This window comes from Varanus komodoensis, unplaced genomic scaffold (assembly GCF_004798865.1).
Source record: "Varanus komodoensis strain SLA01 unplaced genomic scaffold, ASM479886v1 scaffold1, whole genome shotgun sequence".
Taxonomy (NCBI): Eukaryota; Metazoa; Chordata; class Lepidosauria; order Squamata; family Varanidae; genus Varanus; species Varanus komodoensis.
In genome coordinates, this window is record NW_025335268.1 from 56,223,591 (window position 1) to 56,251,491 (window position 27,901).

Below are 27,901 nucleotides of genomic sequence, written 5' to 3' on the forward strand. Positions count from 1 at the left end.
ATTAAGTTGAAAATGGGACAGAGCAGACTTATGAATGAGCACATGAGAGAATGGCCCAGACCAGGCAGATCTGTCATTAGGGAGCAGTCCTATGGCCCTCTGTCTGCCCTTGCAGATGGCTTGGTCCTTTCCATGCTGGCCAGGATCCAAAAGTTGTCTTTAGTGCTGGCAAGTGTGTTCCTGGGGCAGGGAGAGGAGGAAAAGGCTCTGCCATTCTCTAAACAATCCTGATAGTGTCTCAGGCTTTCCTCCTCATGAGGAGAAGAAAAAATTAAAATAAGTTATCTATATGTCTTGGAAGGTGGAGGAAATCCTAGTCTGCATAGACTTCCTACCATCCATTGGATGCCCATAAGCCTCTGAATTGAGAGGGTTGCAGGCAGCCATATTGGATGGTGTCCTTAAGGGGGAACATGTACATTTATATGTTCAGTGTTTTCCCAGGGTTTCCCTTTAAGTGCTTCTGTACTGTATGTGAGCATAGGAGGTAGTTTTGGAAAGAAACACCTAGGAAAAAGATTGGGTTCACAGAATTGGCTTGACAGATCATACACATGCACTGTTTTGGAAACCAGATAAAATGTAAAACTAAATTTTGAAATTGTGCTTTATTCATTTCAGTGTGCTTGCATAGTGATAGCATTAGCAAATGCTGAAATGGAATGAGACCCTTCACAAGAGTTGTTGTTGTTTAAATCAGCTTTGTGTGTGCAGCAATAAAACAGATACAGAAAATGTGGGTTTGCTTTTTCAGGTAACTCGATTCCAGTGTGATAAGTAAAGACTTTATAACCCACAATGTTTTGTTTTTGCTTTTTTACAATAGTGCTAAAAGCAACCATTAAGCGTGTTGTTTGCTTGAAAAACTGAACTTCTAACATTCCTTCTTTCCTGTTTTCTGAAGCCTGCAACTATGTGATGGATCAATATACTGTATCAGAGTTCATAAATATTTTAACTCTGAATAACATGACCGACAGAAGCCACTCGATCATTGCTGATAACCTGCGATTTCCCTAAAACTCTATTCCATTTTTATCTTACAAAGAATGATCAGTTACTTATCCAAATATGCATCTTTTTAAAAATCTGTTGCTAATTGTAGGCTATCCTGTTTACACATCTGTGATCTGCTTTGTCTTTGAGTAGGAATCAAGAAAATGAAATGTATATTTCACGTGCATTCATCTATGGACAGCTTGGCATGCTACCAGTTACTCTAATGATTAGAAAGGCCGGGGCTATATTGAACAAGCCTGCACTGGCTGCAGATACATGCCTTCCTTAATAGTCTTAATTGTGTAAACTGGGCTTTGTCAACACACTCCAGCAGCCTAGGACTGCTGTTCAAAACAGCTACATTGGCAGCGCACTGCCAGTTACAAGCTCTTGCGGTTGAATCAGTCAAATACCTGGAAGGATTTAGTAACTGGGCACAGAGACTTTTCACTCTGCTTACTCAGCTGTTTCTGCCATGGCTGGATGAGAAGCTTCTACTTTAGTGCTTATGCGTTTTTGTGCTGCTCACTCCTTCTCTCTTGTGTTCTTGCTTAATAAAATTGCAGGACTGTCAACGAAACACAACTGGAGACCACTGTGACCGCTGTCCAGAGGGCTACCTGGGGGATGTCACCAGGGGAGCGCCCAGCTACTGCCAGCCTTGCCCATGCCCCTTGCCACAAATTGCCAAGTACGTTAGGTGGATTGTATTTTGTGTCATTGGCTCTCATAGCTGTCTCTTCTACAGCTAAGGAAATGCATGACCAGATATTAGATTTCCCAGAGGAGCAAATGTTGGCAAACATCTGTACAAAGAAACAAGATCAGTTTGTTAACCTATTTGCTTTTATAGTTAGCTTGACAAAATGCAAAAGATATGTAACCTACGGCAGAAACAGGAATTGTGTACATTGACTGATGAATCAATGTCATTTCTGCTAGGTAACATGACCATTCCTCGAGGATTGCAAGATTTCCTTCTAATTTTATTTAGAAGTTTTATAAGTCACCCTTTAGGCAATGTACAAAGTTTAAAATCACAAAGCATAATGAAACAAACTATGATAATCAAATTAACAATAAACACCAGCTAACACCACATATGCAATGAAGTCCTGATGCAGCAGGTGGAGGCACACCCCATGCTGGCGTACCCTGTAAATCAGTGTGATTTCTTTGCAGAACTACCCACTGTATGGCCAACAGACAAGTGGGCTTAGTGTGCCCCTCTGTCTCCTCATTCCCCAGCTGGCTTGGGCACATACCTCAGAGCTCCCTTGCAGTATCAGTATAGACAAGGGTGATCCAGTAGACCTTGCTTACTTGAACTTCCCAGAAGACCTTTGACACGGTCCCTCACCAAAGACTCCTGACAAGGTCCCTTGCCAGTCATGGAATAAGAGGGGAGAAACTCTAATAAATGAGTAATTAGTTAAGATTTAGAGCTGGAGGTTGCTTTTCTTTCCCATTTCTAATCTTGCATGCCAAAGGAAGCCTAAGGGCTTTCAGTGCAAAACAAATAGACAAAAAACCCTCTACAAGGAATGAAATTTGAATCTACCAGCCGGTATGCAAAATAGGGTTTCATGAGATTTCATTGATTCATGCCAGGTGAATTCTGCCCTGTCATTTATAGACTCCCAGCCAGTTTATGAATCATCTGGAGAGCATTCAGAAGTTCTCCACCAGTGTTTTTCCATATATGTTTTTTCCACAGGCGAATGAGGTAGCTTCCTATATGAGCAGTGAAAATGTGAAATCAAAAACATTGGAGTATTTTCCTCTTGCCTATTCTGACAAGCTCTTCAACATCTCAGGTCTCTTCTATCACCTGCTACCTGATCCTTCTAAGTGGAGAGAGCAAGGTTTGAGCCCAGGAGCTGCTGCACACAGTGGACTGTATCACTTAGTTACTAGTTCACCATGTATTTCCCACAGCTTCTTCCTAAAAGGTGTATCTGAGATGTTTCCCCTTGCTTTAGAGCAGGGGTCTCAAACTCGCGGCCCGCAGGCCAATTGCCGGGATGGGTGGGGCACGGGGGAGGGGCCCTGCGGCCTTCAAAGCGCCTGCGGCACCCGGGCTGGCCTGCGGGAGCAACGCGGGATGAGCAGCCCACCACCACCACGGTGGTGGAATACTTGATGCGGCCCAGCCTCACCCAGACTCTACTTCCAGCGGCCCCCAGGTCAGTTGAGTCTGAGACCCCTGCTTTAGATTTTATTAAATAAATAATAAAATCTGCTGATATATTTATCTACTGATAAATAAAAGCTACTGATAGATTTATCTACAGCTACATTTCTGAACTGTATTAGGCATAATGAAAGGCCTTTCAGGAATAATTTCTCTTCTGTTTGAGGGAAGTGTCATTAGAGCATCTCTTTAGATGCATGTGCTGTTGAAAAGAAAGTTTTGAGTTGTCAATTTAATGTCTCCATGAGATCCATCCAAATGGCGAACATTCCTCTAGAAACTTACGAGGAGGAGTGGTGGACGTTATATGCACCCCCCCAAACCATGCCTACTCTGTGTATACAATGGCACCACCCCATATCTGCACACATTCCCCTCACTGGATAAGAAGCCAATGCAACTGGGTGCTGCACATTCCCACCCGCAGCTGTTGGGGCCGTCCACGTGGAGCCAACAGTCTGCACATCAAATGTTCAAGCTGGTGGTAGAGTCCCTTCTCTTGATACCCTGTGTCCTTTCCCAGAAAGAGAGGGAGAGAGAGAAAGAGAGACTGAACAGTGGGGTTTCAGCTTTTAACAAAGGACTCTCTATAACCGGTTGCAGCTGCTCCACATGTTTTGCATGAGTGTAATTATGTCTCCCCTTCAAACATGAGGGACATTCTTTGATAAACAATTTAGATAAGGGTCACACCCATTGCTGCCTAGCCTTAGAGTGGTTAGGAGTTCAAACTTACTCTCTCTATTTCTGTATGCTACTTTGAATCCCTAGTAAAATATCTATAATTATCAGGTTAATTAACTTTTTAATGAGTAAACTATTATTTTAATAATTAATTTCCCTTTCTCTGTCCTCTCCTTTTATATTAAGAGGATATTACTAGAGAAAAGGAGAAAGAATCAGACTTTGTATCTTGAAAGTATTGGAGAGAATTCTTGCTGTTCCACTTGGCAACAACAGAGTTAGGCATCTGAACAACATGGCCAAGGAATCAATAAAGTCAGACTGATATTGTGTCAAAAGCTCTGAGATGGCAGATTCATGAAATATGCAGTTGTTCTTTGGACTCTTTTGTGGGGATTGTATTGTGGGAAGCGGGATTCTGGCCAGATAATCTCCATCCATATCTGATATCCTGGGAACTTGTACAAGAGTTTCCATTAAAGGGTCTTTCATTTATTAGGAACAACTGGATACCAGCTGTTCTAAATCCTAGCAGATGTTATTAAGATTTTTATGCACTATGAATTTTATGACCATTTTTTAAACCAACCCGCCCTATAAAAGATTCAGAAATATGTTTTTAGCCTTTTCTTCTGTCAAAAAGAGTGGAGTCTAGGTTAGAAATGGAGAGAAGAAAAAATTACTATAAGCCAGTAGCACCAGTACTTTTGTATACGTGGGGAAGCGTTGCACGTACCATATTCTTGCTCTGCATTCTGCCCCTTATCAGTTCCCTAGTTATAACAATTCCACAATAATCACTGTTTAATGTAATGGTAGTTTTGCTCTATCAGAAAGCATTCCTGATTTCTTCCACCACCAATACCTACTGCAAATTCCATGCTACATCCCATAGTTCCAGAGGGTTCTCCAACCACCAGAAGAAGCTTGGGAGAGTGCAGTGGACTGCTGTATGCAGAAATGATTGGCAAGACCTGAGTCCCTCGTCTTCTGTGGATGGAAGCACTTTATGCTAGTGCAAAACCACAACTCAATCTTGGAACAACTTTAAGGTTAACACATTTACTGTGACATACACTTTCTGAGCTACAACTATAATAAAAGAAAAAAGTTAGCCTTCCTGAAGAAAGCATATGTTTATCATGTAATATAATTTGTGAAGAGGTTCACTGTATTTAAATTGTGCAGTAAGAGTAAGATGTAGTAAAATTCAGTTGCCAGCAGTCCAGTTTTTACTCAAAACACTATACTGGCAAATCTTTCTCTCTCTGCCTGCTTTTAATTAGGTGTTGCTGCTTTTATAATTACTGTTGATATTTTAATTGCAATTACCCAGTTTAAGGAGAAATGCTTTTAAGGTGATGACAATGATTATATTTTAAGAAATCTTGTGCATCATCTTGAAGGGGCAGCTGCGTCTAAAAGGTGGCATATCAAATAAATGTATCAAGTAAATAAATGAAATTTAGCATTGAAAGAATGCTAGCCTCACATATCTTCTCCCTGAACTCAGTATTAGATACCTGTCTACTTCATGCATCTGGCACCATAAACTCTGGCCCACAAAAACTCATGTCATAACCCATTTGTTAGCAGGTTCTGCCACTGTTGCTATTCTGGAATTCCGTTGTGGAGCGGAATGCAATGGGGGGCTTGCACCCCTGCTGATCCTTTTCCACCCTGCTGATTCCTTGCCACAAACACTGACTGCTGTGACAGCAGGACTCACCGGCTGTGTAAGGGAGTTTCCTTGGGGGGAGCCTCAGAATGAATGGAGAAGCTGATTTCTCAGAGCTCCCTTACACAAGCTGTGCTACCTGCTGCCTTCCAGAAATGGCTGCTTCTGCCCATTGGAGCTGCCCAGAAGTGCTAAATTGCCATTGCACAGTTGGGAGAGTGAAAGAAATCAGGGGGACATAAGAACCCCATTATATTCTGTCTATAGTTCCCCAGCCGAGAATTACCATGAGGGCCAAAAGAGACAATAATGTAACCCTATTAAAACCAGGTAGCTTGAAAAAGTCACCAATTACACTTTTCATTGAAGAGTTTACACAGAAGCAGAATTACAACATAGTCCTCCCACAGTGATGTTGCTTTAATCCCTGACCAATTTTTCCCTAGAGAAAATCCACTACATGGAGCATAAAAGTATCTCCAGAATATACTTTGCCATTGAGGCTATAAAAATGCCTCAAGGATATTCCGAAGGAAACTGGCCTTGAGAAGCAGTCTTAAGTACTTTGAGGGTCACTAGGCTGTGACAAAGTGTCACATTTCATTGTAGAACATCCATCTCACAGGGACAGCTTTGTTATGGTAAAAAAAATACTCAATGACACCAAAAAAACCTTTTACCTGAAATTTTACACTGTCAATTAATGTTATCTTTCTAATAGTTTGGCTGTATAATATAACTCTTCTGAAGTATACTGGGCACATGCCTGTTTCTGAGGACATTTTACCACTCCAGAATAGTTGGAAAATGACTTGGGGTAGTAAAATTCCCCCCAAACATGTCTGTGCTTGTTTTTACAACCATTTTTACACATGTTTTAACTTCATATCTGTCAGCTTATGGGATGGGGGAATCTTCATGTTTCTTCTAAAATAGGTGGAGGGACCAAGTTAGACTTTAACAGCTGCCTTATTGACTATGCTAAGATTCTGATTCAGATGGGGGCCCTGTACCTACTCTAGAGTAACAGTGGAAAACAGCAGCTGCTGCTAGATACAGATTTAAAGTGATGTTTGTTTGAGCCCTGAGGTGAAAGAGCTGCCAAATCTTACTGAGGATGTGGTTCACCTACTGGACCATCTTACCTTGTATTACTCCATGGAGATGACTTTGGTCTTTAAATGGCATATTCTTGTCAATCTTTTACACTGCTATATAAATCATGTTGACCCCCAGGGCTCTCTGTACACCATCTTTCAAAAGCGATTAATATTTAAGCCTTTTAACAGCAAACTTCTCGAAGAGGTAGAATTCCTGAGGTAAAATACATGGATACCGATTGCTTTACTGTGCATTGTTGCATGATCAGAGAGGCACACAAGGGTTGGCTGAACTGCACAGCAAAATGAGATCATAATTTTCTTACGATGCTTATGACATTTAAATATTACTGCTATGGGGTTAGGGTTAATGTAAACACACTGTAATGACATGTAGAATGGTGATACCAGTGCGCAGTGTGAGACAGAGTGTTCTCCTTAGTGTTTTTTAAAGCAAACACACCCCAACTTAAGGACAATGTGAAAGATCTGATGTTTTTCTTGCCAATGACAACATTTTGAAGAGTGATAGAAGAAAGTGTCCTGCTTGCAAGATCAGCTTCCTCTGTTCATCCAGCCCTGGAAAAGGAACGTGGATAGTGCTCTTGCCCTTCCCGAAGATCATAGGATGTTGTTGGACTGCAACTACTATCAGTCCCAGCCAGCATGGCCAAAGGTCAGGAGTGCTGGGAGTTTATTAATTCAGTTACAAACTGCATACATCACATTATAGCTTTAAAAGAACAGTAAAGAAAAAATAAAAATACAGAAGAATAAAATATTTAAAATCAATACTGGTACCAAAAACCATTTGTAGTCCAGCAACATTTGGAGAGACATAAATTCCCCACTGTTGTTGCAAAGTATCCATATGAACCTTCCACCATATTCCACAGCCTATTTCAGCCAGAGTAACTGATTTATGTGGATCAGATTTCATTAATCTAAAAATTAGAGCATTTCTGCTAATTGAGTGCTATTAACTGTACATGGGCTCTGGGTATGAGACAGAAACCATTTGGGTTCCTCTTGGGCAGCAGCAATCCTTATCAAGGAGCATGATAAATGAAGTGAAAGAAATGATAGGAGCAGAGGTACACAGGCCCATGTGGACACCACGAAGCCCTTGGGGTGGGAAAAGCATTCTCCTCCTTGATGCCTTCTCCACTAATGTCAGTTAACATAAATGCATCATCCAGTGATCATGCTGACTCGAACAAGGAATAAGGTGTCAGTCTGCCTTGGAGAAATCAAGGCAGATGCTAAGACTGGTTGGAAAGACATTGGTAAGATCATTGCTTTCAGCCAGCCGTCATGGGAGCAGCCAAGCCTGAGCACATGATACTACCCCAAATAAGTTTGTCCTCAAATTCAAGAGGAACACACAAAGCTGTCACATGTTGCAAGAAGCCGGGGTTCCCAGGCACACTTGCTCGATAATTTACAAGCAGTTTCTGGTTCACACATCAATCTAAATAAGCCAGGCTCGTAATGGGAGCAATTGTAAGCATTTGCAAGCAATGTCTGGAACCCTTGCTTATCATTATTAATGTACTGGTTATCTTTATGAGTGTTAATTACCATTCCTGATCATGGATTTTAATGCCATTTTAGCTTTGCAGTGTCCTGTTACAGAAAAAATGGAGTGGTGCGCTGTAAGTGCAAAGAAAATTATGCAGGGCCAAACTGTGAAAGGTATGTACATTTTCAGATGCAGCATTTTAAGCATGATAAACCTTTGTGTCATTCATCTTGATCAAATACTATCTATGTTTTAACAAATGCAGTTTTTAAATTCCTCTGCCCCTTTATCTGAAGAATGAAACCTCAAGCCTAGATATGGTTGTGTTCAGCGGTCTATGTTCTGTCACGTTCAGTAGGCTATAGCCATACAAAGTCCCACTTGGCCTACATTTGTGAGTCCCTGGCTCTTGTTGGTCCTCTCAGGCCTAGGTATGATGCTGCGATTTGGCTTTCTATTCATACCCTTGGCCTCTACTGCTGCTGTTCCAACTGGTCGTCCTCAGCTGGGTCAAGGTCAATCATGATAAAACATTCCTGGATGCTCCTAAGATTAGCCAAATGGAACCCAGTTCCATTTTGTCTTATGTAGAGAGATGTGAACCCTTAGAAAATATCTGGGGAAAACATGAACAAATCAGTAGCAGGAGATTTTCTTCAGAACCCCACCAACCCCTGCCCCATACCTGAGGGGAATTTTTAATCTGATTTTCCTGTCTCCCCATAACTTTACAGAACTTCCTATAGCATGGGAATGGTAAATTCAAATCTTCATTACCCTTCCACTTTACATAGTGCTGAGAAAAGCCATCATGCATTTTTGCATTTTGAGATGAGAATTAGTGTTAGAGTACAAATGGTACGTGCTTTCTACTCTAAAGAAGTGTGGTGTGGTGTGATGTGGTTGGGTTGAGTTTTGCCCTCCTGAACTAATTCTGTCATAGTGAGAAAAAATGTGCTTTTCAACTTTGGGTAAAGCACTTTGGTTGCCAAATATAAATTAGGACAAATTAGAAAAGAGGATTGGTAACAGCATAAACAAAGTGCAGATTTTGAAGTCAGTGATTCAGATTTTGCCCTCTCTGATGTAAAAGCACTATCCTTGGCCGGTTTCACCCACACACCACATTGAGAATGTCACAGGTGCTTTCTACACGATCCATGAAATCCACAAGATGGAACATATTGGGGCAGCATATGCACAAACATATATATACTGATACACTACAGGATGCATGTGGCATTCTACACATATTGAGATCTACATGTGAGCCAAAGACTTGCATTTTGAGTTTATAGTCCACTGTACTTGGAGTCCTCGCACCAGCTCACAGTGTAAATGGGACCTCTTTGGTGTTGCTGCTGTTCCTTTTGAAAGACCAGCTACAGAAACTGGAGCAGGACGACGGAATTGGAGCAAGCTGTTAACAGTTAATTTTGCTGATTCAAAATCTGATACTGCATTGCTTTTTATAAAGTCTAATAAAATAAGATTGTCATCCTATATATATGTGCATGGGCAAAGAAGTCCCATAGAATTCAGTGGGACTGATTACTGAGTAGAGTGGTATAGGATTGCTCTGTATAGAGTTGAAATTTGCCCTTTTTCATACCAGTGTAATTATTAATTATCTATAAGGATCAACGGAATCACTTTCAGTTCCCAGTTAAGGATCAGATAGTACCTACTGGCACTGTTTCATGGAAAGAAACTAGTGTGTGAAATTACTTTAGCTTCACAGAATGAAATCTTGTGTCTTCAGCACCTTTCTCAGTAAATGGAAGCATGCATCAATTAGACGGAAAGTGAGAATTAGAATTACATTGTGAGCTTTTGCTGTGATTTAGCAAATCATGTTCTTCCAAAATAGACACACTCCTAACAAATAAGCAATAGAAAGGCTAATACCAAAAATTAATGAAAAAGTGATTATTTATTTTATTTTATGTCTACACCTCCCAATAACCAGAGTGTTTAGGGTGTTTGCAGTGAATTAAAGATGTATAAAGATAACAAGCTAATAAGAGATAGCATAATTTTTATCCCTGAGGTTTTAGCTGTGTAAAGAATCGTAGATGCAGATCAGACGTGCAGCCACCTGCCGTGTTCAAAGTTCCTACCTTGTTTTTGTTGACTTGGCACAGAGAATGTCGCCAGGAGAAAAGGTCAGAAAGCTATTGCCATTCCTCATTGCTAGGTCTGCATTTTCATTCCAGGTGTGCACCCGGTTACTATGGAAATCCCTTGCTGATTGGCAGCTCCTGTAAAAAATGTGACTGCAGTGGCAACTCAGATCCTAACCTGATCTTTGAAGATTGTGATGAAGTGACAGGACAGTGTCGCAACTGCTTGCGCAACACCACAGGGTTCAATTGTGAACTATGCGCTCCAGGCTATTATGGGGATGCCAGAATAGCTAAAACATGTACAGGTACTTACTGTATTACTATTAGGTTCTTTCAGTGATTTGTGAACATAGATTTGGATGCAATCCATGCTTTGTGATGCATGTGAATATGCTTTGGATGCAATCTATGTGATTGAGACATGAAGGCAGAAATATGAATATTCTTGCATTGGAAGTTCTACTCTTGGAAAATGATATGTAGCTTCCTCCAAGGGCAGAACACCTTAACTGAAGCTTCTTGGACATTTGAGATCAACCTTAAGAGTCCAGTATAAAAGATTAACTGAAATCCTTATACTGGTCCAAACAGCAGCCAAGCAGTAAGTCATGCGAGCTGCTGCATTAGATTATCTCATGTCTTGATCTAAAAGTGCAAGTACTGGCCGCAGCCGCAGCTTAAGGATGGCCTGAACAATCTGGGAACCAAATTGTCAATATAATCAAGCACCTGCTTTCTTTTTACTCAAGCAGGCTTCCCTAGCCTGGTGACTTGTGTCAGTCCCAGCTGACATAGCCAATGGTCAGGAATATCTGTGGCCGTAACCCAAAATATCTGAAGGGAACCAGGCTAAGGAAGGCAGGAACCAGGGATTAAACCTTAAGGAGAAGGTTTCCTGCTGCATGAGACCCATTGATTTATGAGATCCATTCTGTTTCTGTTAATTTTTATTGTCATAAGGCGTGAAATGCAATCTTCTTACATAAATTTAAATAAACGACTTACTGTGGGTGCACGTGAAAAGTGTTCGTTCTGTTTCTAAAAGCCAAAGTAGATGTGCTGCTCTCATGTCTTTAGTGCTGGCACAGCTGTGCTGTCAGCACAGTTTTAAACAAATAACAGACACGGGAGGCCCCTAAATAGATTAGGACACATCTTTAAGATAGGTAAATAAGGATTCAACCTGTGCTGAATGGGGTTACAGCCTGGACACCCAGCCCTGAACCTGAACACACATCTTGATGTTCACCTAGAGTATGTTTGTACAGCTGAGACTAGTGCACTCATTGCACCTGTTCCTAGAGATGCCTGATCTGGCCATGATCGCAACCCCTGTTTGGATTACAGCAATGCACACTTTTGGAGCGGCCTTAAAAGCTGTTCAGAAACGTCATTTGGCCCAGAGTGCCGCAGTGCAGCTCTTGAGTAAATAGGGTCATTTATAGGGAGCTCGGGACTCACTTGTTTCAACAGCTTCCCTGGATACCACTCTGTTTCTGGGCAGACTTCAGAGTGCTGGTCATGCCCTATAAAGCCCCATATCGCTTGGGATCAGATGATGTGAAAGATTTTCTCACATACCCAGTTCTTCAGGTCTTCTGGAGAAGCCCTTTTTTGGGTCCAGTGTCATCAGAGGCACATTTTGGGGCTGCTCTGTGACTGCTGTGGAACTTTCTGCCAAGGGAGAAGGGCTGCATGCCTTCTCTGTTGTCCTTCTGCTGGCAGGCTAGGACCACATGATACACATAGGCCATTGGCCCGTATGTGGGTCTGTTGGCTTGGATGCTGTTTTTATTTCTGTAGTTGTCTGTTGTATTTTCATGGTATTTTAATCTTTCCTATTCTTTTAACTGATTTTAATTTGTTTTGTGAGTGGCCTTGAGTGACTTTTTAATTCATTAAGGCAGGGACTGCCTGACCAAAGTTGTCATGGATAGGACGTTTTGGAGGACTTTCATTTGCAGGGGTGCCATAAGTTGGAGAGGACCCGACAGCACAGAACACTCAAGGTGGGGATTAATCCACTTAGAGAAACAAAGTCTTTGCCCCCATCATAGTCTCAATCAGAATTAGGCCATGTGGAATGGGAGGAATGAACTCATTCTGAATCTGAAGAGCAGACATCATGGCTGGGTTTAAAGAGGAGTGTCCCTCCACCCATGCTACAACCCCGTTCCAGCTGGTCCTCCTCCAACGTTGCCAGTTCCTTGTTTTTTAAAAATACACATGCACCAGCTTGCTGAGTATAATGATGTGAAGAATGTGACATCCATAACAACGCCCAGACAAACGACACAGGAAAATTTACAAGCAGAGCATGAAGAAAACAGGGTTTCCCTGTTTCTCTCCACATCTAATATTCATGGGAATTCATTTGGGTACTACGGCTAAGAAAGTGAGGCCTAGCTCTGTAATGGGAGTAGATTCAGACAGAACCCTTTCATCATTTTAAGTATCCCCACTCTAGCTACACTGGCACAAGCATTTTTGTGCCACTATAACTAAGAAAGGTTCATGTGCTCAGACTGTGAACCGCAAAAATCTGTCTGCTTTTCCATGTTTCATTAACCAAGAAGTATATATGTTATGGGTTTTAAAAGTAAACTAAGCTTGGGAAGCAAGTTAATTTTAGAAGCTATAATAAGACAAAATAGCCAGAAGGTTTTAATGTGCTCTGAAAAATGCAAGCTTTAGAAACACACTGAATTTCAAAATGGCAGGTTATATTGCAGGTTTGAGCATCTAAGTAATAAATAACTGTTGGTGCATTCAACCAGTGAGAGATTGAAAAGGACTGTTATTTTTATATCATCAATGTTAACAATAATATGTTCAATCATAAAGGAAAAAAATCATTTAAGATCTCCATCCATCCATTTTGTCAGCAGCAGTTCAGTGAGTTTATTTCTCATATAAACTGTTTTGAGCACTCCGCACTGAACTGTGAAGAGCAAATCCTGTGGGATTGTGTTCTATACACAGAGGCTCTGAGGTTGTAGCCCTACACCTCTCCTAAGTCCTGCCACAGGAGTCAGGCAGGGCAGGTTCGAGGATGGAGGCATTTCATGTTCCTCCTTTAAATCTGTGTTTAGCCAGACTGGCCTCTGAGCCTGTCCGGTCCATGTAACTTCCTGGTGGCAGGTATGAAATGAAGAGACTGCATGAGCCTGTGAATCCTTGCCCCTCCCCTGCATCAACCAGTGAGCCCCCTTTCTCCCACCCTCTTCTGAGGTCACAGAAGTGGGGAGGCAGTAAGATTCATGACTGGACCTCCTCCTCTGCACTTGCAGTTCAGCTGCAGTTGCAGAAAAAGCATCCCAGGGCAGCTTGGGGCACCGAGATAGAGTCTAATTGCCATAGGATTGCTCCGCCCATAATATTGCTTTTCTGTAGCAAACACACACTTGTATAGAAGACGAAATTAGTCCAAGGTTGGCTCAAAACTAGTTTTCTGAGTTAATTATCTAATAAAGTAAGCTAATTAGCATAAGATTAAAGAAGCCAATTAGTGCTTGCTTAGGCTGGCTGGTTGTCACAATCACTTTTAGCATTATTTCCTGATTGATTGCGCACATTGTATCCCAGCCTCAAATGCACTACTCCCTGTATTTATAGGGGGGAAATGCTGCCATCGAATCTTAGATTGGATCAGTTGTAATTGTATGTCGACATAATTTGGAATGAGGGTTTGCAACATCTGAAGATGCCATCTGTACTTAATGTAGCACACTTACTTATTGGGCTACTTTGGCAAGTAAAATAGTCTATACTCAGTACACAAAAAAGTTTCCAGAAGTATATTTCTTGGCCCCCTGGTTTCCTTCTATTTCCTCTTTGGTCACATAAATGATCTGGATTGGTAACATTATAAGGGACTCTGAGTTGATTTGGGAATAACGACTTCCATTCTGAATTCTTTGCAGAAGCTCTTGCTCCAAGATTTGAAACAGACCAAGTTGACTATGATTTCTGTATAACCTTTGCTGTCTCTCTCTTTTTCCTAGCATGCAATTGCAGAGGAGGCCCTTGTGACCACCGAACAGGACAATGTCTAGCAGAACCTCCAGTGCCTCCTCCTGCCACCGATTGCCCTGTTATCAGTAAGAATAACATCCCAATTATATGACGTATTTGCTACCAGTAGAGATTTAAACTAATGTGTGTTTTGGCCCAAAGAGGCTGTCATTAAAACTTACCTGAAGGAATGTTTTAATGTGGTAAATGAAACAGAGGCAAGGTAGAAAACTGCCTAGGTCTGCTAAGACCTAATCCAAGGCTATGAATAGCCCCCTTGTCTACTGTCATGCAGCAGGCCATTGCGGGGCTTGGCAGGGTGTTTTTCTAGGAGGAACATTTAGGCAGGCAGATGCAGCCTATTTTGTTGGGGGAATGAGCAAGAATCAAGCAAGGCTTTTCAACACAGCTGCCCTTTTCTGCTGCTTCATCAAGTGGACATGTGTCCTCTCGGACGGAGGACAGGCCTGTATTGGAGGCTCCCTCTATGAAAGCTCCTCCCATCCAAGGCCAGTTAAAAATGAAGAACCATCAGGAGGCCAAAAGGGCTTTGAAGTTGCTTGGACAGCAGACAAGGCGGGAGGACACACAGGGCACCCGGTCACAGGCTTCCCCAGGGTGAGATTATATTTTTATTTAAATTAGTTTCTAAATTGGCATTTCTAAATACAAATTTTATGCAAACTAGCATCCTCTTTTGCCCTTTTTTCCCCAGGGTGTGCTACATATGTGGACACCCCAGCTGCATAGCATGTCTGCAGGAAGCTTCATCCATGAAGCACTACAGCAAGAGCTCAAAAAACCTGGTGCTTACTTAATGCCTAGAATGTGGTGATGCAGTTCCCTCCAGTGACAATATTGCTTAGAATACAGGTGGCAAGGAATTAGTGGGGCAGGTGGATTCAAGGGTGATTCGTGATTTGGAAATCTGAGTTCCAGTTAATATATTACCTGGTACTTTTTTGTGCAGGGCTGGCCCAAATATTTTTCAGTCTGAGAGGGATGACCAAATGGCAAGATTCATAGTAACAAAGGCTAATGCTATTAAATTGACACCTGTGGCAGCAGATCCCACAATGCCTCCCCCACCCACCGCCACCACTATAGTGGCGGTGCATGGGTGCCCCCTCCATTGCTGTCAAAGTTACCATTGTGAAGGCAACAAAGCAGTGCTTCTTGCAAGGAAACAAGAAGAAATGCAGCCATGTAGATGGTCCGCAAAATTGCCGCAGGTTTGCCACTGTCAAGAGTGAAAAAACTGCCCTTGGAGAGTCTTCTGGGGGTGTACAAGCAAAAGAACTTGTACAGTTTATGCAAACATACAAGAAATACATGCAACATGTAGGCAGTCCCCAAAAGGACTACAAAGATGGAGTTTGTATAAGATGCTTTTCTAACAAATTAGTTACATAAAGTTTGTGGGGGATCACATACACAGAATGATAGAGGCACATTAGAATAAAACAACAGGGATTCTATGGTGTTCGGACACCACAATACAGAAAGAACCTTTGAGAAAGGCAGACATTGGCATGTCCAAGATGTGCCCCAAGGGACAGACCTTTCAGGACAGGAACACTAGCATTTCAGGAAGCAACACTTCTAACATGGATTCCTCATCAGATCTAAAGCTGTTCTTACAGCCTCAGTCTTTTAGCAGCCATGCTATAGAAAGTATGTTCTTTTGCCCTGACACCACAAATGCCAACGCCAATTCAGGAGCACTTCCAGCAGCAGTGGCGATTTGGGTGGAGGGGGAATAGGGGGATCCCCATCCCCCGAAGCTGCTCGCTCCTTAAATAAAATTTTGGTGAAGGAAGATACCAAGTACTTGGAGGGAGGCACAGTTTGTGACAGCAGGCCCAGCCCTGAATGCCACAAAGATCAGGCTCGGCAGCACCTTCCATGACCCTACTCCACTCCATCATCGGATTTGGTATTTCTTGGTTGGCCATAAACAAAGATATGTTCTTGAGGCCCTTGACACCAATGGAATATCGAGCAAATTACAATTGATTAGGTTAGAGCAGGGTCTAGACAATAATCAGCACTGAGGGCCAAGTCATCATTTCAGTTTAATTAGAACCAGGACTTATCGTGCCTAGCCCCAGAACATTTCCTCATCCCCAGAGCTTATACAGCAAGAAAGCAGATATTGCCTTTGAATGTATGTTGATCCTTCAGTAATGATGGCCAGCACTACATATTTTGGTATAAAGAAATTGCGCTCAAAATCAGAGTCCCTGGCTTCTAGGCAACTTTGAGATGACAGCTGTCTTTTTAGAAATTAGGCTCTGAATATATCATTCATTAGGAAGGAGAAAATTGTTCCCTGTTTATGGTGTTTGCCAACTACACTAGTGATAGAAATAAAACTTTTACAAAAATACCTGTTCTGCATAACATAATATAAACAACATACTAACAGTATCTATGGAATCTCTGCTTCACAGCTAGAATGCATTTTCTTTTGCTTAATTCTTTAACTTGTGGGTCAAGCCATTTTTCTCTTAATGCCCTGTATAGATGATATAGATGGTGTTTCCTATCATGTGCTAAATGTTTTAATATGAATGTTTATTTGGATTAATTAAACCAGTAACCTGGTTTGCATGGCCTGCTTCAGGGTTGTGGATAGTTTGTTAACCAGGGGGTTTGCACAACACAGTAAATTGCAGAGTAGCCCTGTCTCAGCTTGAATATGCAAAACAGCAGCCAGTGCACATCACAAAGCCCCACAGAGGAATTCCTGGGAAAACAGGTCCAATAAATATCCACTTCTGGAATACTGTAGATTACAATGGGCCCTGTCTAACATCCTTTGTTTATTGCTGGCTTCAAATGTGAATGGATTGAATTAACATTAAACCATTTCAAGATGTGTGAGATTACATGTTAGGAGAGCCAGAAAATATGATGAATTTGAACTTCTCATTCCCAGCTACATTATATCCTTTTGGCACTGTATACAAATTATTTCAAATTTATAACTAGGAAAGCTAGCAGAAACATGCTTTTTTTAAAAAGAAGAAGAGCTGAATTTTGCAAGATTCCTAGAGAAAGATCATCCCCATTCAACTGTCCATGTTTTATTTTCGTCTCCAGGCTGTGACAAATGCATTTGGGATTTGACCAATGACCTTGGTTTGGCAGCCCAATCCATTGATGAAAGCAAAGCAACACTGCAGAGCATCTCCACAGGGGCTGCTGCTCACAGACATTTGCAGGACCTCAACTCCACAACTTTCTTCCTCAAGGTACCAGTTGCCTTGTTTGGCCATATTTCTCTTTTTCTTTCAGCCTTAATATGTTGCACACAGAGAAAAAGAAGACACCTTCCATTCAGAAATAGCTACAATGCAGCCATAGGAGGGTCACAGATGTCAGATCAAAATTTAGAGCTAGGGAAAAGGAAGCTAAGCTTCTGCCTAATAGCATTTTCCCATTACAAATTGCCCCTTTCCCAAGCTACTATACTATGGCGCAGGGACAATATACAGGTATCAGGTTGTACCCACAGATTGCAATATATTTAAGGTCCAATTCAGGCATACAAGTTACTTCCAAACTATTACTATCTGAAGTGAGGCTTTTCCTGCATGAATGAGCCACCCCAGACATGTAACCACAGAGAGAACTTCCACCTCAACTCCCACTGCGTTTCACTGCAGTCTGATCACACATTCAGCCATTGGTCATGAAACGCTTGGGGAACTAAGTGATGTAAACTCAAATTGCATACACCTGCATGCAAGAATTGGCCAGGGGTGTATAATGGATGGAGAGTGCTGGACCAGGCCTAGGGAGAGCTAGGCTTCTGAACCCTCACCCAGCCATGATGCCCACTGGGTGACCTTGATTCAATCATTTTCTACTTGGCAAAGCTGTTATGATGAGGATAGGAAGGGGCACGGCAGGGGTGAGCAACTTTTGTTCTTCCAAGGGCTGCATTGCCCTCTTGGTAATCATCCAGGGGCCTCGTGTCAATAGTGGACAGGACCTTGGAAACAGAATTGAGTTTTGCTAAGGCATGAATGGTATAATGAAATATAGAATATGGTAATGAATGATAAACTGACGACAGAAATAAAATTTTTTTTAAGGTTAATGAAAGCAAATAAATATAATGAAATTTGGGAAGATTTTGTAAAAGCAGTATTGATACAAGGCAAAGGCTGCAAACCTAAGCAAGATTATATGACTTTCTGGAGGGGATATGGATATAATTGAAGTATATTATATATCATTGTTATAATATGTGAATTAAGTGGTAGTTGGTCTCCGGGCTGGTGGGGGCACTTTATTATTTATTCTTTAATTATTGTGTTTTCATTATAATATTATTGTTGTGATATGTTGTATTTATGTTTTTTTCTGTTCCTTAAAAATATATAAAAAAGCGGGGGGGGGGAATAGTGGACAGGACCAGTGTCAAAGTGGGTGGGACACCCTTTTTCTCTTTCTCCTTTTTCTCCCTTCCTTCCCACCCAGCAGGCTTCCAGGAAAGGGAGGAACACGCTTGCAAAATGGGTATAGGGATGGCTAACTCCTGTAACACTTTTCTTTTGAGTTTTATAGGACCTCTTCATGGTGCTGAACTCCATCCCCACCATGGGGCACCATGAATAATTCCTACAAAGGTCAAAAAAAAAGCTGCAACAAATAAGGAGCTTCACCAACATGTGGGCTACCAGCTTTCCCTGAGTAGGTTAGAACTGATCACATGCAGAGGGCTTTTGCAATTAGACAGGAGCTCTATGTGGATCTTTTGCCATAGGTTGCCCACCCCATGTAACCTCCTTCAAATATGTAAAAGGTTCATTAAAAACAAGATGGTAGGTTCATGTGTGGGTTGACTGTTAAAGCTGTCCTCCCCATCCTAAGACTCTGCCCTTGCTTGCTTCACATTCAGGCCATGTGTACCAATGGGCATTAGTCAGAAGGAAAAGGTGTTACTATTATCACCTGGATTCCTTGTGATTGCATGGTATTAACCACAGCCTTGTCTATCACAGCAGGATGATCGTTCTCCTCTATCCTCTCTAAGGCAAGAGGTGGTGAGCTTAGGGTTCCAGAAGCTAGGCAGAGTCAAATCAGTGTTTTCAAACTCCTACCCATAATGTTATGTCCGATGTGTACATATTTGGGACTTATTTTCTGTTTGCTCCCACAAAACAGACAAGCACACATACAAAAGTGCATGTCCCAGAAGCACACATACCCTTCCAGCTATGGTAGAACCCTTCCACAGATTCCATGCACCTTATGCTGGCAAGAAGCAACAGCACCGTGGTAGCTTTTCAGTGGGGTGTTATGCAGAGTGGTATGTGTGGTATGGAAAGAAAAAATAATAATCCATCCCAGGAATGTGAAGCCTCTAATAGACAATAGGACAAACCGACTTGGAATTTGTGCAATCTTCTTCAATTGCATTTTTTTCATAAGCGCTAAACAAGCACTGGTCTCTTAACTCCTGCTTCACTACAGTAGATCAGCCAAGCTGTCACATGAGATCCTTTCCAGCATTTTGACTCTGTGACAATCCAAAAGTACAATATTTGATTAGTACTAATTATTATTTAATCAGTTTACATGATATTTATTGTGTTTCATGCTAGTGTATTCTTTCGGTGCTACTCATTCTTAATGTGCATTGTTAAAGCAAATGGTTTGCAAGTGCACTGAATGAAGATACTTTGTTCAACCTATTTTATTTTTATTTATACACATGTAGAAAAAATTGTCAGAGAAGGATAGTCATTCTGTACTGAGGAAGAGCCAGACTGATAATGCCGCAAATGAAATGACTGAGCTTCTCAAAGAAATCAATGCACTCGATAAAAAGGTTTGTTTGCCATTTTTATTTCTCCTTTTACTTTTCATTTCCTTTGAAGAACAAGCCTTGTTTTATTTATAATAGTTATACTGCAATATTTGTACTATTTCATCGCAAAATCACAGTAGAGTAGGCAAGATTCACTGAAATAGGAATTAAAATAGCATACAAACATAAAAACAGAAATATATGCATACTTTTCTTAGTGACAAAATTCTACGCTGGCATTGATAAGCAGATGGGGCTTTAAAAGGCACCAACATGCTATCCAGGATGATGCCTATTGCATCACAGTGGGGAGAAAAATCAAAAGGGTGCCAGAAAAGAAAGCCCCTCTCACTGGTTGCTTTTAGATAAAGCTGTACTGGCAAAGGAACAACCAGGGGGCCTAGATCCTTAACGAATGGCCTTGATCTTGATAGGAGAGAAAACACTCCCTCAGGTAGCCTGGCCCCAAGTTGTTTAAGGCCTTATAAGTCAATAGCATGTGATAAAATGTTGTAACTTTGGACAAATTTGAAAATTGATGCATTGAAACATAGTGTTAGAGGGGAGCTTTGCAAATACCCTGAAGCAACAGAACAATGAACAAGTGTACCTAGATTAAATCAAGCCAGAGCTTTTCTTAGAAGCAAAAATGACAACACTGCGGCTGTTGTACTTTGGACACATCATGAGAAGGCAAAGCTCCCTGGAGAAACAGTAAAGCAAGTGAAAGTAGAAGGCAGAAGAAAAGGAAGACCAAATATCAGGTGGACTGACTCTGTTAGGAAAGCCACAGGCTTGAATTTGGACAAACTGAGCAAAGCTGACATGGATAGGGCATTTGGAGGGCTTTCATCATAGAGCTGCCATTAGTCAGAGATCACTCGACCACATACAGGAGCAGCAGCAGCAGCAAGAGGAGGAGGAAAAAGAAGCAGAAGCAGCAGCAAAAAGAAGACAATGACAAAGACAAAGAAGATGAAGGTGATGAAGCGGCAGCAGCAAGAAGACAAAGACAAAGACGAAACAGCAGCAGCACCAAGGAGAAGACTAAGACCGAGACCGAGACAAATACCAAGACGCAGTGGCAGCAGCAAGAAAAAGATGAAGACCAAGACACAGAAGCAATTTTGGACAGTAAGATGGATTAAGACAACTAACATAGATCTGAGTGACAAGCTTTAGCAGTAAGCCAAGCTAGTCCATAAGAAAACAAACTCAATGGACAGGCAATGCCCTTATTAAGTCCAACCAAAAATGCCCAAAATTATAGGCAAGCATCAAGATCTCTTCTTCTGGCAAACTCGATTCAAAAGTACATTGGAAGGAAGGAAGGAAGGAAGGCTGACATGCTAATGTAAGACACAAGTCGGTGTCTTATAATAGAGTAGTTGCAGATACAAATGGATTAGGGTCCGCTAAGTGCACTTGAAGTTATACCTGCATAATGAAATGGCTGAATCTCCTATCATTGAAAATATAAAATCCAGTGAGTGCTTGAATTTCACTCCAGTATTAGGCAAAACATGGTTTCCTTCATAGGGAGAAAATGAAAGTAGAGAGATACATAGCAGTTTTTGTATTAACTAAGCTAGAGATGGATTTTGGTTGGTGCACTGGGTTACAAAACATAAGTTCATAGACGCCAAGTGATGTAGCCTTGTATTTGGAGGAAAAGAAACCTTAAAGAGTAAAGTGCCAGATTAAGGGCTCCATCCACCACTATGGGTAGGCTTCTTTCTCTCTCCTACAAAGCAATGCCGTTTCTCATGCCTGAAGAGATATAGCTGTGCTCATGGGTGAATCTGAAGCAAAGTTTGTATATTATCAGGTAGCCTAAAAGGATTTAAAAGCAGCCATGCAGCAACCTTAGCCATTAGCCAGTTAAGCATGAAAACTTGGCTTTGAGCCCTTATAACACACAAGACTAAGCTAGGTTAGTTTGGCTGTGCAATGGCCATCAGAATAATTCAAAACAATGATGTTGTTCTCATGGAGTTTTGTGTTTCCACAAGATGAAAGGGTACCAAAATGGATGGAGTGTACATGTACACAACATCAGCAGCAGAGATGTAGTACGTTGTAGATTTCTTCTTTGTCTTATCGATTTGAGCATGAAGTGTCTTCATTTGCAAATGATGAGAACAGTGGGAATGGGTAGGAAATTCCTTTGCCTTTCTGTTGGAAATGCCTTTCCCTTTCTGCTAAAGAGTCTTGAGTGGTTTGCACATTGATACTCTCTATTCTGATGGTTACACATGTCAGAAAGTTCAAGGGAGCAGAGTTATGAAAAAAATCCTGCCCAGTGGCTCAGGATAGTGGAAATTGTACTCCAACACCCCTGGACCGTTCCACGATAGGGGAGACAGATACAATATGAGAAAGGCTGATGTCCACATGAAGAAAACCGATGCCAGCATGGCCAGGAATTATGAGTACTGTAGGCTAAAACATTCTGCGAGGCTGAATGCATATCCCTGCATAGCCCTGTTTTGCATGTATAAAATCCCTGGTTTAGTCCCTCATATCATCAGTTTAAAAAGCTCAGATAACAGATGAAGGGGAAAAGACCCTGGAAATTCAATTCCACTTAAACTAAATAAGGCTATGTGAATGACTAGTCTGGCCTAGTATGAATCATCTTTGCACAAGTTCTCTTTGCTTGTTGATTGTTCAATTGGTGCTATTTTTTCCTAATATAAATATAGCATGTATGCTTCAGATTCTACTTTGATCCGATTACAGTAATCAAGTAATTCACCTATTCTTTTCAGACCTTTCAAGGCATGGCTATTGTATATGGAAGCTGTCATAACAATTTTATTAGCATGATTAGATACTTCAGAGTCTTTTCCAAAGCTTACCCACTTACACAGGGGCTTAAATAAGGACCATAATTTTCCAGCCAATGTAATCTTATCAGCCATGCTTTGTACGCTGCTAAGGCTCAGTTCTGAGCAACTCAGCTGTTGTGGCGTGAAAGCCAGTGCTACTGTATGTGTTGGGTTAAATCGAAGGCCTTAACCACATGAGAAAAATCTATGGGATGGCTCCCCTTCCCACCCCAGAAGGGCCCCAGCTTTGGAACCCTCCACAGACCCTCCTGGGATCAGAGGAAAAGGGCAAGTGAGAGACAGCTAGAAAAGGATTTCTAAATTAAAACTTTAATGACCTTTCAAAAAGTGTTACGCTTTATAATCAGGCACAGTTTCATATGTACACGGGTACCAACCACTCAACAGTACAATATTTATTCTAAATGTCTGCTCTTAACTGCAAAAGTAAAATTATGCTGTCCTATTTACCTCAGAGTAAAGAACTTGCCCAGAATTACATTTATTTTACAACAGCCATCTAATAGTTGATTAAAGAAGCCCAGTTTTCAAAAAAGGATTTTCCTTTTGCCTTCCTTCTTCACTCTTATGTAGTTTGAGAGTTCTTGACCGTTTGACAAAATCACTGCATCTTATTCCTAAACAAGAAGTTTTACACACTGGGAAAAGTAGATGATACATGACCACAGACGAACAGGGATTTAATGCTTCCACCCACCATACTGTAGTATCAGTGAAGATTTACTACCTGAAGTTGCGAATTAGATTTTGTTTAGCTGAGAAAGACTGCACTTAAGGATAGTAAGCATATAAAACAGGAAGAAAGCTAGGGAAGGTTCATTCTACTAACAGCAATTAGAAGGTTCTGTACCTGAGGCAGAATCCGTAATGATGAGGTAGAACTGAGAAAAGGAATAAAAATGTGGCAGTGAGTTCCACAGACCCAAGACTCAAATTATTTTTATTTTAAAAGAAATATAGGTGAGATAAGTGAGATAATCAGAAGCTGCTTCATTTCATCTGCTGGCAGTAGTGGCATGATCTGTAAAGTTTTTTCACATCTGGGTTTTAAATTAGAATTACATTAATTGACTGCTATGGCATCTCACAGAACATGCCCAGAAACACAGGATAATGTAAAAGAAAACCTAAATGTGCATAAGTGCAATACATGGTAATGTGACTCTGCTAATATGCAGAGTAAAAGATAGATTAGATCAGTAATTTTGCTAAGGAACAAAACAAAATATTGTGTTGGGGATCTTACATCAAGAGCTAAAAAAAATTCTCCCAAGGATTTAGACATTTTATCTATCCAGACTTTTTGTAGAAATGTTCTTAGTGCCTAGGTTCATAGAATCATAGAACAGTAGAGTTGTATGAGGCCAGAAAGCCATTGGGTCCAACCCACTGCTGTTGCAAGCATTAAGTTAAGCCATTCCATTCAAATGACTGTCCAGACACTTTCTGAATGTCTCCAGTGAGGCAAAACCCATAACTTCTCTAGGTAATAGGTACCATTGTTGTATTGCTCTGACAGTGAAGAAATTCTCACTGTCCAGAATTTAAATTCTTTAAATTACAGTTTTATTTAGATGCTAGTTTTGTAAATTCTGGTTTAAATTCTCACCATCAGGAATTTAAATTTTTAAATTCTAGTTTTTAGATGTCAAGTTGAATAGAGTAAAGGCTGGAGAGAAATATAAAATTCCTTTGTGTTAAATTCTAAAAGGAAAAAAGATATTCCAAAGCTGTTCTATTTTTACAACTTTTTGGACCTCAGAGGAAAAATAGACGGAAACTCCGGGGGCAGAGGTCCCTCCCAAATTTTCAATTTCTTTCTGGGCTTTCACATTTCTATTCATTCAACCTCTTAAAATCCCTGCTATTTCATCAGAAACAAAGCACATATCATTTAGTTTTGCCCTTGTTTTGCTTTCAATAACACATGCCACTATTCCATCTGCTACTATCACATTGGAAGGAAAGCATTTTTAATTTATATTTTTTCTGTTTATAAACATAGTTTCTTATATAATGCTATAGTCTGATGTACTGTGTATTGATTCCCCTGCCCTAAGCTGCATGTTCCAGTCATTTCTCTTCAGAACACATCTACTAATGGTATAAAAAACTCCTTTATCAGAAACTGAAAATTCTAAGCTCCGAGAACTGACTCTGTAAGCACCGAGACAGAACATTGGTGGAAGAGAAGAGATGCCAGATCCTGCTCCACCAAAGCTGCACATTTATTTGAGAGATAGGATGTGATGAGCACCATCTCATCATTTGATGAATTTTGGCAATGTCCCTCTTCAGTGCATTTTCCCCACTTGGTTGAAAGCGCCACCTGGTGCCTAACAAATGAAAACACATGGTGTTTGGTGACAGTCTTTTGCAGTCTGAATGTTGCATACAGGCTCCTGTAATACTATCCTCTCAAAAAGAAAACCACAATTGGCTTAAAGTGACAGGCAAAGGTAGCACACAACCTTGTGCCTGCCAGTCATTTTCCTGATCTACGTAAAGCTCTGGCCAGCACCTTGTTCTCCCCGGCTGGCTGTTTTTCCCCTTGCAAACATGCGTTGGGAACCCTGCAGCAGGACAAGCACCAAAGAAGGATGACTTAGAACTGAGGGAGAGGGAAAGCTTGGCAAAGAAAAGAACAGCTACCCTGTGCCCTCCAACCCTACCAAACTGCCTCCTTCTGAAGGTGCTTTTAGTCTTCAACTAAAGATTAAATCTTTACAGCATCAGACTCTCCTTTCACTGCCAGATACATCTGCAACTGAGTGTCCTTTCGGCTTTGACCCTTTCGCTTCATTTTTTCTGGCACTACTAGTACTAACCCTCTGCTCTTATTTATTTATTTAGAAAATTTCTATGCCACTCCATTCACCGAAGCCTCGGGGCAGCTCACAACATGAATAACTTCAATTAAAATAATATAAATTAACAGTATAAAGTAAGTTAACAGTACAAAATAAGTCGCCCTGGCCAAAGAATACAATAAATAAATACTATTAACAGTTAAAATGATGTTTGAATAAAAAGGTCTTCGCCTGGCGCCAAAAAACAAATAACGACGGCGCCAGGAGGACCTCTCTGGGGAGCGCATTCCATAGATTGGGCGCCACCACTGAGAAAGCCCTCCTCCGAGTACTCACCCTCCTAATTTTCTCCACGGAGGGTTTCCGGAGAAGGGCCTCTCCTGCAGATCTCAGGGGGCAGGCAGGCATATATGGACGTAAGCGCTCCTTCAGGTAACCAGGACCCAAGCCATTTAGGGCTTTATAGGTCATCACCAACACCTTGAATTGGGCCCGGACTTAAATGGGAAGCCAGTGAAGCTGACAGAGGACTGGAGTCATGTGAACATAATGCCCAGTCCCCGTCAGCAGCCTGGCAGCTTTATTTTGAACCAATTGAAGTATCCGGACCATCTTCAAGGGTAGCCCCATGTAGAGTGCGTTACAGAAGTCAAGTCGGGAAGTCACCAATGCGTGTGTCACTGTCACCAGGCAGTCGTACTCCAGGTAGGGGCGCAGCTGATGGATCAGCCGAAGCTGAAAGAAAGCGCTCCTCGCCACCGCTGTCACCTGAGCTTCCAGTGAAAGCTCTGGGTCGAGGAGCACTCCCAAGCTGCGGACCTCGTCCCTAAGAGGGAGTGCAACCCCATTCAGGACTAGGTTCAATTCACCCTCACCGAAGCCCAATCTGCCAACCAACAGGACCTCCGTCTTGTCTGGATTGAGCTTCAGTTTATTGGTCCTCATCCAGCTCATTACCTCGGCCAGGCACCGGTTCAGCACAGCCACTGCCTCACCTGGATTGGTGGAAAAGGAGAGGTAGAGCTGGGTATCATCAGCGTACTGATGATTCCGTAGCCCGCACCTCCTGATGATCTCTCCCAGCGGTTTCATGTAGACGTCCAATAGGCAAGTGGTGGGACGTACTCGTCCAAGCACCTTGTCCACATCATCAGGCCACAATAACTGAAATTCATCCATTAATTTTGGACCAGACGGTGGCATTGGTATCTCCCCAGACACCTCTGAATCACTAGTAGAGTTTAGCTCGTGACGAATCTGAGCTATTTTCTCCCTGAAATGCTTGGCAAAGTCGTCACAGTGGGCCTTCGAGGGTGGAACCATATCTTTCTTATGGCCAGGGTGAACCAGGCCTTGTACCACTCAAAAAAGCTCTGCCGGACGGCATTTTGAGGAGGCAATGGAAACGGAAAAGAATTTCTTTTTCGCCACCCTCACCGCCACAGCATAGGCCCAGTAATGGGCTCTTAAGTGTGTTCAGTCAGATTCATCCCGTGATCTCCTCCACCTACGCTCTAGCCGTCTCCCAGCCTGCTTCATCGCCCGCAATTCAGGTGTATACCAAGGGGAAGAGTGGGCTCTGCCCGGCGGGAGAGGACGCTTAGGAGCGATCGTGTCAACAGCCCTGGTCATCTCCCCATTCCACAGTTCGACCAGAGCCTCGACAGGAGCACCAGTCTTTTCAGCCAGAAACTCCCCCAGGGCCTTCAGGAATCCATCTGGATCCATCCAGCTCCGGGGGCGGACCCACACAATCAGATCTGCACCCTTACAGAGGGAGAGGCTGCTCTCAAGCACAAACCTCACCAGGAAGTGATCTGACCATGACACGGGTGTCGGACATAAATTCCTCACCCTCAGACCACCCTCTTCCTGCCCCATCAAGAAAACCAAGTCCAGAGTGTGACCACATTCATGGGTCGGGCCTGTGACATGTTGAGACAGCCCCATGGCCATCATGGAGGCCATGAAGTCCTGAGCCGCCCTGGTCAGACCAGTCTCGGCATGGAGATTGAAGTCCCCCAGGACCAACATCCTGGGGGTCCTCAACACCAGGTCCGAGACGATCTCCATCAGCTCAGGCAGGGAGACTGTTGGG

At 42.0% G+C, this 27,901-nt stretch overlaps 1 protein-coding gene across 1 annotated transcript in view; it reads left to right on the forward strand.

The window, feature by feature from the left end:
* Window positions 1–27,901, forward strand: part of LAMA4 (laminin subunit alpha 4) — a 101,428-nt gene that overhangs the window by 20,675 nt on the left and 52,852 nt on the right. Inside the window, exons 3-8 of the mRNA XM_044426191.1 lie at window positions 1,566–1,690; window positions 8,270–8,350; window positions 10,394–10,608; window positions 14,308–14,403; window positions 17,423–17,574; window positions 20,052–20,162. Coding sequence (XP_044282126.1) covers window positions 1,566–1,690; window positions 8,270–8,350; window positions 10,394–10,608; window positions 14,308–14,403; window positions 17,423–17,574; window positions 20,052–20,162 — 780 coding nt within the window. The remainder of the gene's footprint in view (window positions 1–1,565; window positions 1,691–8,269; window positions 8,351–10,393; window positions 10,609–14,307; window positions 14,404–17,422; window positions 17,575–20,051; window positions 20,163–27,901) is intronic.